At 35.9% G+C, this 14,314-nt stretch overlaps 1 protein-coding gene across 1 annotated transcript in view; it reads right to left on the bottom strand.

Moving 5' to 3' along the window:
• The window catches only part of Itga8 (integrin subunit alpha 8), a 169,335-nt gene that overhangs the window by 119,334 nt on the left and 35,687 nt on the right, over nt 1–14,314 (bottom strand). Inside the window, exons 5-9 of the mRNA XM_027928445.2 lie at nt 12,452–12,513; nt 11,296–11,341; nt 6,963–7,088; nt 5,871–5,915; nt 345–388 (exon numbers count right to left, since the gene is read on the bottom strand). Coding sequence (XP_027784246.2) covers nt 345–388; nt 5,871–5,915; nt 6,963–7,088; nt 11,296–11,341; nt 12,452–12,513 — 323 coding nt within the window. The remainder of the gene's footprint in view (nt 1–344; nt 389–5,870; nt 5,916–6,962; nt 7,089–11,295; nt 11,342–12,451; nt 12,514–14,314) is intronic.

Below are 14,314 nucleotides of genomic sequence, written 5' to 3'. Positions count from 1 at the left end.
CCCTGGGCGCCACCAGATCCAACCTTAGTTTAATGCTTTGTTGTTGCTGCCCTGAAATTTTTAACAATTCAAAAATCTTTGATAATTGTGGCTATTTGAAAAAAAAAATTGCCCCACATTTTCATTTTATACTAGGTCCCACAAATCATGAAGCTTCTCCTGCACGTGGATCTGATCAAATTTAGCCTCATTTGTTTTCCTTCCTATTTTAGTAAGCAAACAACATGAATCAATAGGAGGCACTCATTATTGAAGAAAAATTTTGAAGACTTAAAAATATATTGCAAGAAAACACTTCTTTTCATAAACAAGAAATATCCTAGAATGCATTGTCAAGTACTCACATATCCAAAATTCTGTGCTCCTCTTGGAACTCCAGCAACCAATTCTGGGGATAAAATAGAAATTTTGAAGGAAAATTCCACGTATATTTAAATCTGTATAGTAAGTAAGTGGTAATGACAGTATTTTCAAAATGGGGTAGTGTGTTAAAAGTTCAAAATCAGATTTTTGCATTACATTTTCATTAACCTTTGTTTCTTTACAGACAATAGAAAACATAAGAGCAAGTTTTTCTTTGAGATTTTCGAATTTTCATAACATTCTGCATGCACTTCTGTTTCTAGAACATCAGCCAGACTTTTTAAATCTGCAAGTGATTTCTAGGTTGAAACTTTTATTCTAATTTGCCAATAGTCACTTGGGGACTTTTTTTTTTTTTCTTTTGCTGGTATAGAAGTACAGTTCCCATGACACTAACATGCTAAAACTAAATGCAAAGTTTGATCACCTAAGAAAAAAAACACATATCATAAATTAGATGCTAATTTAATTTTACTGCCTCTTGGGAATGTTGGCAGCAGCCTTTGGGCAACAAGGTAGCTAAGCACATCTCAGGGAGGAAGCATTGATGGTACAGCAGACAACTCTGAGGAGAGGGCAGTATATTCCAGTAGACAGAGGCCTCGCTGTAGGTTCAGAAAACAGTGGTTGCAGTCATGGGTCCGCCATATACCTGAGTTGAATCATTGAACTTAGTTTTCCACAATTACCTACAATCTATGGGAGTTAGATTATAAATAATAATAATGATAATTATTATTATTTCTAGCTCTCATTTATATAAATCTAAACCATCTTTTATATTAGGGTTTAAAATTTAGTATAATTTAAAGAAAAGAGGCAATGGAATAGATTCCTATTCTATCCAAATTGCTACCCATCCTCCAAAACTGCTCCTAAAGGTACAGCACATATTCATTGCAGCATTAAATATATCTGCTGTTCTGTGCTTCAGCAGAGTTGGGTGTGTATGGTGCTAGCATTAATCACCAGGGAAGATTCACTTAGATCAGACATTAGATATTTCATATGTAAACTCATTCATCCAGTTGACAAATATGTACATGTGATTGTAGGGATATAGTGTGAATAAAACAGACAGAATGACTTGGTCTCTGGGAGCTTATATTCTAGTTGGAGAGGGCAATCACCTAAAAACTAGAATCAATTAAATGGCATAGCAGAATAAAATAAATGTAGTAGAGAAAAGCTAAGGGATGAACTGGTAGATGGGGTGTTGGAGTTAGGATGGGGAAGGGATTGCAATTTATTAGTGTAGTCAGGGGAGACTCAGTGAGTAGGTAACATTGGAGCAAAGACCAAAGAAAAGGAAAAAGTAAATATTGTAGATATCTGGCAGAAGTATGTCCTCGTTAGAAGGAACATCAAGTGCAAAGGTCCTCAGGTAGAAGTGCGTTTGGACTTATTCAAAGAATAGCAAGGAGGCCACAGTGACTTCAATAGAACCAGTGATGGGTAATGGAGCAGGAGATGAGACCAGATGGGGGCCAATGACGAGAGCCTTTTAGGTCATTGTAAAGACTTGGGTTATAGTTGGGAACTCATTGGGAGAAAAGGAGGTACATGATCTAACTTATGTTTTTGAAATTGTGGTTTGATTTCTGGACTTAGGATAGACTGTAGGAGGGCAAGGGTGAAGCAGGGAGACCAGGCAGGATGCTCTTGCAGTAATACAGGTGTGAGATAATGGAAACTTGGATCAGAGTAGAAAATACGCAGGAAGAAAGACATGAAAGAAGTGGTCTGATTCTGGTTCTATTTTGAAGGTTCAGTTAGCAGGATTGGATTGTGGATTGGACCTGGTGAGAGAAAGAGCACCTGGCTGACTTCCAAGGTATTTGACTTGAGCAACTTAGGGGACTGCGCTGCCATTAGGTTCCAGCTGGGAGTGTGACAGTGGAGGGCAGCACCTCTTTCTGAGGGAAGGGAAGGCCTTCCATACCACCACATCAAATTTGGGATGGCTACTCTATTACAGATGTGGAGTAGGAAGCTGGATCCATGCTCCTGGAAATCAGTCTAAGCTGGAGAAATAAAAACTACGAGATCACCCAGAGAGAACTCAAATTCTGTAGAAACTGTCCATGGATTTATTCCTGGGTCACTCAGTGAGGCGAGGGAACTGAAAGAGCTACCAGGGACCTAGAGGGAAGCCAGGTGGAGAGATGAGGAGGGAGGAATCCAAGCTGTCCAGTGCTCCTGAGGTTCGGGGAAGATGAGACAGACACATGGAGGCCACTAGTTTGCCTGACAAGATCAGAAGCAGCACAGATCAAGAGGCCGAGGCTTAGGACAAGGGAACTGAGGAACTGTCACACAGAGAATACCAGAAGAGAAAAGTGACAATCCTTTCAAAGCAGAGAAATACAGGTGTTAGCTATAGCCACAGGTGGAAGTGGGACAAGTGGATGTTTTTGTTTTCAATGGGAGAAGTAAGAGTATGACTGGATGGTAGTGAGAATGACACAGGAGAAAGGACAAATGGTTCTATGAAAGATACAAAAGCAAGACTTGCTGGAATTTCATCTCTGAGGACAAGAGCAAAAGGGACAAAGCAGAGGGGTTAGCTTGAGAGAGCATGTGAATAGTCTACCTAGAGCAACAGGAGGACAAGATAAGGTTCTGGCCAAGGAAGCTTCTAGCACTTGTAGGATATCGTCCACTTTTCAGACGTCTTGTGGGGGGATATAAATTAGATCCTCCTGACACTGAGAACCCACCACAGTCTAATATAATGGAGTTGACTGATTTCAGGGTCAGACCTGTCAACTGAGACAGATTCAGGGGGATTGTGTCATTTGAGATGCAGGGCAACCATTACTTCTCATATCTCACAAACTTTTAGAATCTTGTTCCCCCAAAATCAATCATGACACCCAGTAACTTTGGAATCTGCAACCTCCCATGACCACATCATTAAGGAGCTATTAAATGAAATTTTGATTAAAGATGTTTATAATCTTTTGTAAATGATTAGGAAATTTAATTACTTAGGGCCAAAGGCAAATTAGAACTGTCAATCAACTACACAGATTTTTACTTGGAAGGGAAAATTTCTTAGATCTATTCCAGTAACTCATGGTGAAACCTTCAGAAGTTTCTTAATATCAGCAATATGTTCAGGAAAAATTTAGGTCTTTGACCTGAAAATTTGTGTCTAGTGAGAAGCAGAAAAGAGACTTTCATTGAATGTCTTCTCTTGAGTAAGCAATATACCATGTGATTTTTCATATTTATACCACTTAACCTCTAAAGAGGAGGGATTAATATCCCATTTTGATATATAGGGAAATCAAGGCTTAGGAAGATTCAGTCACTGTGGAGGCCATAGTTATTGAGTAGAAGTCAAGAACCGTCAAGTCAATGTTCCTTCTCCATATTCCATTACTTTCCGGATAAGGGTCAACTTCAGATCATTTTCTTGGGTCTTAGTCCACCACAGCTGATTCCAAAATGAGATCACAGGCTCTTAGTCTTTTTTGAGTCATGAACACATTTGAAGTGGAAAGAAACTTATGCATCCTCTCAACAGAAAAATTCACATACATGGAAACCTTGAGATTTTTATAAATATATATTTACATATATATTTATATAAATTTTAGATACAATATATATGTCATACATAAATATATATGGTATATATAAATATATATATAATATGTTATATTTTATATTTTATATATATATATATATATATATATAAATAAAATGTCTAAGAGCTCAAAACTAGTGAAGCCTATCTGTGGACCACTCAACAGTCCAGAGAGTCCATATTAAGAACCCTTCATGTAGAGGACATCAAATCCTTTTTCATGGCATTCTAAGTCCCTGGTGTCTAATTAAGTAAACAGTGAATATGGACAGCCTTGGATTCATAATGACCTAGTGAACTGATTGCAGTATGGTTTCAGAGTACTTTTTATTTCAGATATCCTCATAATTTGGATACATTTTCTAGATATTCCTGAGATCCAATGGAAAATCACTATTTATTTTCTGCCATCTTTCTTGAGGAAGTGTTGATGTGCAGCATCACTAATTTCCTTGGGTCAGAGTACTATTTTAGACAGCTTTTTCAACAAGTGCTCAAATGCCATGGAGAAAGAAAAAAGAAAAAGAAAATCATGTTGGGCAAAATGGTGCATGCCTGCAATTCCAGTGACTTGGGAGACCGAGGCAGGAGGATTGTGAGTTTGAGGCCAGCCTCAACAACTAGCAACTTAGTAAGACCCTGTCTCAAAATAAAAAAATAAAAAGGACTGGGATGTAGCCCAGTGGTAAAGTGCCCCTGGGTTCAATCCCCAGTTAAAAAAAAATATATATATATATATGAATTTTGCCTTCAAGGAGACACACGAAACAGCCTTTGTGGTTAATCTCCTTTCCTTTCTTTTTGTTTTGTTTTTCAAATCACAAGTATAATTGGATAATAATTATTACTCTACTTAAACCTTTCGTGGCTTCTCCCCTGTTTTTTGCATAAGTTCTAGGATCATTTCCATGACCTACAAGACCCAACATGATCTGGGCCAGTCCCTTTTCTCTAAACCAATCTTATTTCATTATTTGTATCAAAGTCCAGCCAGTCAAAATGAATTCCTTGAAAACTCCATTTTTTTTACACACTTTAGAATGCAAAGATTGGCCTTTATCATGGTACTTAGCACAATTTCAAATTAGGTATTCTTTGTTCATTAGTATCTATCAGACTCTGAGATTAAGGGCCATTTGTTCACCTCTGCATGCTCCACACTTTACACACACACACACACACACGTTTGACTAATGAATGGCAAATCCCACAGGAGAGAGAAAAGGAAGATGACATAGGAGTTTACAGAAGGAGGCTAAGTAAGGATTTCTGGAGAAGATGACATTTAAAATTGACCTAAAAAGATAAATAAATAAAAGCACTTGGCCACTGGAAGGTGGGGATGGATACAGACTGAGAGGACTGAAAACAGACACAACAGCCAAAGGAAAGGAAAGGATAGAAGGCAGGCGAATGCTTGTTATACACGAAAACAGGCATTAGTTTGTGCTGTTATTTTGGGACTGCACATATCCAAAGGGAAAGAGAGAAGTAATGTTGGCATGAGGCATAGGAGTCAGGTGGGGAGTGTAGTTTTGGACATATACTACATGAGATCTTAGAAGTTAAATTTAAAAGAGGGATCTTAGTTTCTCAAATTTAGTCTGTTGCTAATGGCATGGCTATTGTCTAATTCATTTAACCTTCTGTACGTTTTTCATTCATAACATAGGATGACTGCCCTAATTTTTATTTCTTAAGGTTTATATCAATTCCTATTAAATTTGTTGTGATGGAAAATGCTACACCAAATATGTATATATTTTCTGCAAAAATATTATCATATGTATTTGGGATTCTATTTATATATATTGTATTTAGCAAAGAAAACATATTTACAAAAGGACTTTTAATGCCAGTTTACCTATTTGTCATGCTTTTAAAATGACTTAAGTTCAATGATGTCTCTCACCTTGCTGAGAGTCTCCAGTGAATTCCCCAGCAGCAACTGAGTATCCTGTTTTAAAAAAGAAACAAACTGTAATCAGATTAAATGAGATATATCTAAAAAGAAATGAAAAAAATGAGATGTATCTAGAAAGAAATGAAAAAAATGAGATATATCTAGAAAGAAATGAAAAAAAATGACAGTACTCCTTTATTTAGAAATCTTTATCAACATTATGAAATAAAAGCTCGTGGTTCAATAAAGAGGAAAAGTAATCTCACTACTATGAATACTTTCATACTAAGTCCTAGATACACAATAGTTGTTACTACCAACATTATGTAGAAACTGGCAAAAAAAAATCAGATTCTGAGGTCAATTTTCAAAACATGAACACTTCATAATCAACCTGTATGTGTAAGTGGCAGCTGTTACATTTTAAGAGCTGCTGATTCATCATGATTAGGCAGATACTCTTAAAGATAACCTTTTTTTCAAGTTTTGCTACTTTTGATCATTAACAAAGCATGCTTCCTGATTCCTTTAGTAATTACTTTTCAGAAATTTCACTTAGCTCCAAGAGGAGGTGCTAGCTGTTCCTACAAAACATAACTACCATTTAATTTTTTTTTTCAAATTTATCAAGCAAATAAAATACCACTGGGATACCAAAGGTAGGAAAGAGTAGTCATGAAATGATATTGTGTGGTTTTCATATGATAAAGTATGAGAATATTCGAGCAGCTGGAAAGTCTCTTGTTGCTGATCTGGACAGTGGCTCAGCAACCATTGTTGCCCCTGTAACATTGGTAGCAGCCCTGCAAATACATGGTGTCTACTATCAGCAAAGTATTTTATATGCAAAAGATTGTTATGGATCCTACAGAAGAGCTGCTCAAAAACAAACAAAATAGCTTCTCAAGTTATGCAAGTATACAACATGACTAAAAAAAAAGTAGTTGTATTTAAAGAGAGGAGCTAAGCATCTATTCTAATAAGGAAAGGAAACTTATAGAAGATGACAAATGACATCAAATAAGTATGGAATCAAATAAACATCTATATTTAATCTGCTTTTCTTTCAAGAAAAAAAATGTCTTGAGCAGTGGATCTCACCAAGGTAACTATCATCGTAGGAAGCTGGAGCCACTTCGGTCTGCTTTTCTCCAGCCAGTTTCCTCAGAATATCCTTGAATGAGTAATTTGCGATAATGTCTGCAATACTGGCGGTGATCACTTGACCTGTTTTTAGACAAATGAATATGTTAACTGAATGAATGCAAGAGGCAGGCCCTCAGCAGACCCAGAACCACACACGATCCTTGAAAGTTACCATGGAGTTCATAACCCACTTGAATCAAATGTATGAAATATGATATGTCAAGAGCTTTGTAATGTTTTGAACAACTAATAATTTAAAAAAAGAAAGTTACCATGGAATTACTTGCATTCTTGATGATAAATTTTCCCGCCTGCCACTAGAACTGAAAGGTAGAGTTGATTATAGCTGCACAGAAGACCAGACATGAACATTTTATGTCTTCCTGTTGCTTCCAGCATACATACTCCCTTTGCCTTCAATTTATATAATTAAATTTCTTATTCTAGAATATTTTAGCTAGAAGGAAACTTTGAAATCATCTAGCCTTATATAGCTTCTTAGAAAAGGGGAAGATGAGGCTCAGAGCACTTGAATGCATTCTCTAAGGTCACATGATTTTGCTAGAAGGATATCTGACATGACAACCAAGGTCTCCTTTGTCATTTTAATAAAATTTTGTAATCTTGCAAAGTATAGATGTACAGTAAATCTAAATAAATAATTTAGATTGAGTATAAGTAAGATTCAATAGATTGTAAACATATCAGTTAAGTTAAAGGAAGAAATAACATGATCAGTGAGTCATTTACTTTTTATGCTAAAATATATTGAGAATAAAATTATGACAGTAGGAAGGAGCTAGGTTCAGTGAGATCCAGAAATTTAGCAATAAAGGAACCCATGGCCACAAATATTGATATGATAAGAAGTTTTGCTAATCTCTTCCAAATAAAGTCACACTTGAAAGTCTTGAAATATGGTTGTATTGGAGTACATGATTATCTAAAAGATAGTAATTTTCCACTATAATTGCTTTGCATTCCACATCTTTTATGGACATCTAGGGCAGAAGTGTACTCATGAGCTCCTTGGAAGGAAACTGGAGGAATGCTTTCAAAAGACTAATATTTAACATCAATTTTGAAGCCAAATTGTTCTTGAGAAACTCACACATAAAATTCCCACAATTTTTCTGTTTGAAGTTCAACCCCCCCCCAAAAAAAGGGGAGGGGGAGAAAGAATAAAACCATCAAACCACGTCATAAATATTTCCAAGTCACTGGGACCGAAATGACTGTTCTAATATTTGACAATGGTGTTTACACGTGAATTTTTGAACAATATCTGTAGAATTTGCCAATTTTCTTTTAATTAAAGCTCTATAAACTTCTTTCCCTCCCACAAACATACTGCCTTTGCTTTTTTTCTTCAGCTGGGTCTATAAACATAATCTTAAACCGGTATAAATTTTTAAATTCTATATCTCAGACAAATGCTTCTATATGCCCTTGCCAGAGCTAATTTATAGCAAATCATTTGTATCAAACATTTTCCCAATTTAGACAGAGGAATGGATTATGCAAAATTAACCAAGTGAATTAGAAGACAATCTTTTAAAAATAAACATAAATTTTATTTTATGTCCCTCTCTTGCAAAATATGTTTTTCAGTTTGCAAAATAATCTTTAAAGACCAAGATGTCAAATAATTGATATTCATAATTAATGTGTATGAATTAAGCTTAAGAGTAATTTTATATAAATTTTTATCATAAATTCATCTTCCTGGACCTTTCTCATTGGCTTTTAAATATTATCCAGTCTCTTCCATTTAAAACAATCCTTCCTCAGTTGTTCATCTGTCTCACATTCTACTCTAACTTTATCCTGAACTTTATGGCCAAGATTTTATCTAAATTCTCTGTATTCTCTTGTTAGACATCTCATTCTTATGCATGGCTTCAATTATCACCAGTATGCAAATAATGTAAGTTTATCTTTCACTCCAAGATATCTTCCTAGAACTTAAGCCTTGATACCTAAATTCTTAATTGAAAAACTCTTGGACAGCCCAACATTTCTATAGTCAACATACTGCAAATTGGTGCGGCCAATATGGAAAGCAGTATAGAGATTCATGGGAAAGCTGGGAATGGAACCACCATTTGACCCAGCTATCGCCCTTCTCGGACTATTCCCTGAGGACCTTAAAAGAACACATTATAGGGATACTGCCACATCAATGATCATAGCAGCACAATTCACAATAGCTCGACTCTGGAATCAACCTAGATGCCCTTCAATAGATGAATGGATAAAAAAAAATGTGGCATTTATATACAATGAAGTATTATGCAGCACTAAAAAACGACAAAATCATGGAATTTGCAGGGAAATGGATGGCATTAGAGCAGATTATGCTAAGTGAAGCTAGCCAATCCTTAAAAAAACAAATGCCAAATGTCTTCTTTGATATAAGGAGAGCAACTAAGAACAGAGCAGGGAGGAAGAGCATGAGGAAAAGACTAACATTAAACAGAGACGAGTGGTGGGAGGGAAAGGGAGAGAGAAGGGAAACTGTATGGAAATGGAAGGAGACCCTCATTGTTACACATAATTACATATAAGAGATGGTGAGGGGAAAGGGGAAAAAAAAAAACAAGGGAGAGAATTGAACAACAGCTGATGGGGTAGAGAGGGAAGAGGGGAGGGAAGTGGAGGGGGGATAGTAGGGGATAGGAAAGGTAGCAGAATACAACAGTCACTAATATGGCATTATGGAAAAATGTGGATGTGTAAGCGATGTGATTCTGCAACTTGTATTTGGGGTAAAAATGGGAGTTCATAACCCACTTGAATCAAATGTATGACAGATGATATGTCATGAGTTATGTAATGTTTTGAACAACCAATAAAAAAAAAAAAAAACATAACCAAAAGCAAACTCAACACCTTCTCTTTCCAACTCATTCTAAATCTGTTTTCTCCATTGTTCTCTAACTCAGTGAGTGGTACCCAAATGATTTAAGTCAGTAACATATTCTTGACGTGCATTTTTTTTTCCTTTTTTTTTTGTAACATTTGAACTCAGGGGCATTCAACCATAGAACCACATCTCCAGCCCTTTTTAATTTTTTTTTTTTTTTTAATTTTGAGACACTGTCTCATTAAGTTGCTAAGGGCCTCACTAAGTTGCTGAGGCAGGCCTTAAACGTGCCATCCTCCTGCCTTAGCTTCCTGATTTCAGGTGTGCATAACCATGCCTGGCAAATTTTTCCTCCTTTTCAATCTGTATATCTCTATTCTTAAGAAGCAAACATGTTTACCTGAAACCTATAGCTAGTTGACTTTAAAAACTTTTAATTAGCTTATAAATTTGTAACAACCTTATGACTAGTTTGCTAATATTTCACTTCGGCCAACTTCCAATCAGCTTTCCAGATCACTGCCATCGTGATGGTGTTAAAATGGGAATTTGATAATAGTATGCCATGAACTTCCCCAGCACTTTCCCATTGTTCTGAGGACAAATATCACCTTCCTACTCCAGCTGAACCCATCCATTTACACTCTTTAAATCCACCAGTGGAGTCTTGTTTGTAGGACAGTGACAATGCTGTTTACCTTGGCCTGCCACTCCATACACAGCTCCTACTGTCCTTTTAAAAATCCTAATTAGTAACCTAGTGAGGGCCTAAGAAATTTAGTGAGATCTTGTCTCAAACTAAAAAATAAAAAGAAATGGGGATGTGGTACAGTGGTTAGGCACCCCTAGGTTTAATACCTAGTACCAAAAAAAAAAAAAAAAGAATTAGAGGAAGTCATCCTATTTGGGTACATGCTGGGTTGCACCTGAGTTGGTGGCCCTTAAGTAGATTACAATCTGTATTCCAGCTCCCTGTCATCCAGTGATCAGAATACAAAGCTCACCTATTTGCAGCCACCCTGGAAAAGCCTCCTTATTTTTATGGCCCCAGCATGACATCACTTTACTTCTTCATGTGTATCATGATCAGAGTTTCTTAGGTACTCATGTTACTATTCAGTTGATGCCTGTATCTTTCCCCAGTTATGTGAAGGTAAAACCATATCTGTTTTCACCCATTATTATATTCCTAGCATCTAACACAAAACCTGGCACAGCTTCAATAAATTCTTGGGGAAGAAATTAATTCTTAAGTTGCAAGAATTTTTTAAAATAGCATTTCTATATAAGAGTACAAATTGAAACGATGCTTTAATCAAGAAACTATGACTAAGGATAAAATATTAATGTAATAAAAAGTCAACATTTGACTCCTTATTAGTAACAACAAATGTGCTTTTCTCCTCTGCTAACAGAACATACCTTGCCAGTAAAAACTTCCAGGTCCTCCTACAATGAGGTCTCCATTCTACAAAACAGAAGCAGCAACGGAAACAACAATTGGAAAAGAAACACTGAGAAACTTTCAGAGCGATAAATCATTGCTAATAAGCACTGCTCTAACAATTTGTTCTCATTAAAAAACGAGTTTTCAAAGAGGTCCTTGTATCAGAGGCCTGCAGGTCATTTTCTTTCCTCTTTTAATTTCCTTTCAATATTTAGTATGTGATTAAAGAGTGGTAATATGACTCAGGTAAGTTGAACTTCCTCCCTTGAGAATATATAAATTCAGATTTTGGCACTGCCTCTGGTAAACAAAACATCTGCCTGTTTAATGCTGTACGATTTAGCAGGCATGGTCTTTGGAAAAGCCTTGATAATAAAAGGAAAATTATGTCCTGATTTTTTTTCAAGGCCATAGTAATGCCTGCTTTATTTTCTCATATATCTGCAAGCCTAACCCCTTCTCAGGAAAGAAAGAAAACTCTCCAGACTAAAAAATATAAATATATTTTCAACTGCATACAGTCCCACTTTTGGTACCCTAAATCTGTAAATCCCAGTGGGGGAAAAATTAATACAAAACAACAAAGTCTTGACAAAAAATACAATGAACAGACAGTCAAACAACATATGTTGAGGAAAAATTTCTACTGTATTTCTATTTCAAAACCCTAGAATGTCTGTCCTCAAGTACTAGTACTAGACATCTGTGTTTTTAATTTTGTAAAAGGATATGTGAATTTTCATATTTAACCAAATCAATCAGTCCCAGCTAAGAGATTAAATAATTTATAGATTCTTCTGATCATTTTAGAAATATATTTTTCCCTGAGTTTTTGAGATTTTCATTTAAAAACAATTGCTACAGGAAATAGGAAAGAAGATGATTGCTTTTCCTGGTATTCCTATACATATGTCATTATATGTGGTTTTATCAGTAAATTGTTATGTGCATAGATTCCTTAACACAAATAAAGAGTAAATGGAAAAATAATCTTATATTGCCAAACATGAATACATAGGTACCTAAAGGTTCATTGGTTGTTGCTATTGTTGAGGGGCATGGGAGGGAAAGAGGGTTAAACAGCAACAAACCACATGAAATATTAGAGACTGCAAGACTAAAAAAATTCACCTTATAAAAATCCAGACTAAATCCTGCTTGGCAGTAACCTTGGCCTTCAGGATCGGCATTGCCTGGAAGGATCAAGATATATAAGGGTTATAACATCATCATTTCTAAGATATATTTTAATAACCAATTCCAGATATTTTGTTGTTTTCTCTATAGATTTCTAAACCTGAAATAATTAATATGTGCTTTACTTTAAAAATTCATTCCAAGTAATTTATTAAATATGTTCCACATATTTTCTGATTCTAAACATCATTGTGATTTATAGTAAGAGCAATAGAAATAATATCTTTTTGGATCTACTGCTCACCTAGAGTACTGACTATTCTACACTTAGGGAATACAGCAAAAAAAAAAACAGAGTTAAATTGGGTTTTACAAATCATGTTCATTGGAAGAACTAAAATCTCCACCTTTAATCTATCTTTCTAATTGCCCTTGTGACAGTAACCTCTCATCTTTGTCTGCTCCTTCTCATACATCTGCCATTCCTAACAGGAATGCCTGGAGAAAGATCACCTGTGTTCTTGCTTTCTGCTGGGGGAACACCAAAAAGGATTTCCATTTCTGTGCTTTTCATTAGGAACCGAACTTAAAATTTTTTTATTGTTAGGTAAATTGGCAAATTCCATTTCTGATTGCAATCACTCTCACAGGGACACTTCAATGCTGATGTTCGTCAAAGAGAACACTCTCTAGGAATGGTTGTTTTGTATTCAGTGTTATTCACTAACAGAATGTCCAAAAATATCTCACTGTACACTTATGTAAATTACACACAGACCAATAGAAGGATTCTAATAATTTTATTACCAGAAGTCTTTATGGCATTAAGATTAGATTACTGCTCATAACTTGTACTTTAAGCACTTCTAAAATGCTTGAATTATAGCTAACATGTAGTTAACTAGGGGAAATCTTAATAGTTAACATAGCTAGATATGGGCCAGGTGTGGTGGCACACGCCTATAATCCCAGCAGCTTGGGAGGCTGAGGCAGGAGGATGGAAAGTTTAAAGCCAGCCTCAGCAAAAGCAAGGTGCCAAGCAACTTAGTCAGGCTCTGTCTCTAAATAAAATACAAAATAGGGCTGGGAATGTGGCTCAGTGGTCGAGTGCTCCTGAGTTCAATCCCCCACTACCAAAAAAGAATGTGTGTGTGTGTGTGTGTGTGTGTGTGTGTGTGTGTGTGTGTAGTGCTAGATATGAACATGCTATTAATTACTTGTTTTTTAATCAAGAATATTCCAGAATGAAAACTGAAATGAGAGGGCAGGAAAGGAAACAAATACACATCATCACAGGAAACACTCACAGGTTGGATGTGTGCCTATTCTAGATGCTTTCTGAAATGGATATTGTCCTTCCAGCTTTTCCTAGAATATCTTCCATTTCCCCCCACCCCCTGCCTTTGGTCAGTACTTAGCTAATTTTAGTACTGTCATCATCAGTTTCTCCAGATGCTCTCCCTCTTTTTTTAATTTATTTTTTTTTACATTTTCAAGTTATCTACCATATACAACATATTGTGACAAAATTCTTTCCTTCTTTTTTTAAAAAAATATTTTTTAGTTATAGATGGACACAATACCTTCATTTATTTATCTTTATGTGGTGCTGAGGATCGAACCCAGTGCCTCACCCATGCTAGGTGAGTGCTCTACCACTGAGCCACAACCCCAAACCCTCTTACTTCCTTTTATAATCATATTTTGTGGCATACGGCTATGAATTTTATTTAGTTCCATAAAAGTTCATCTGTATAACCTCTGGGTACTGGTTTTCTAGAAAGTCATGGGTGTAAATATTCATACACATCTAGAAATATATGTGCATGCATGATAGACTACTATGTGAATCTACAT

This window comes from Marmota flaviventris, chromosome 12, assembly GCF_047511675.1.
Source record: "Marmota flaviventris isolate mMarFla1 chromosome 12, mMarFla1.hap1, whole genome shotgun sequence".
In the NCBI taxonomy this organism is placed as follows: Eukaryota; Metazoa; Chordata; class Mammalia; order Rodentia; family Sciuridae; genus Marmota; species Marmota flaviventris.
Note: the sequence above shows the minus strand (reverse complement) of the source record. Positions and strands in the feature narration are given on the sequence as shown.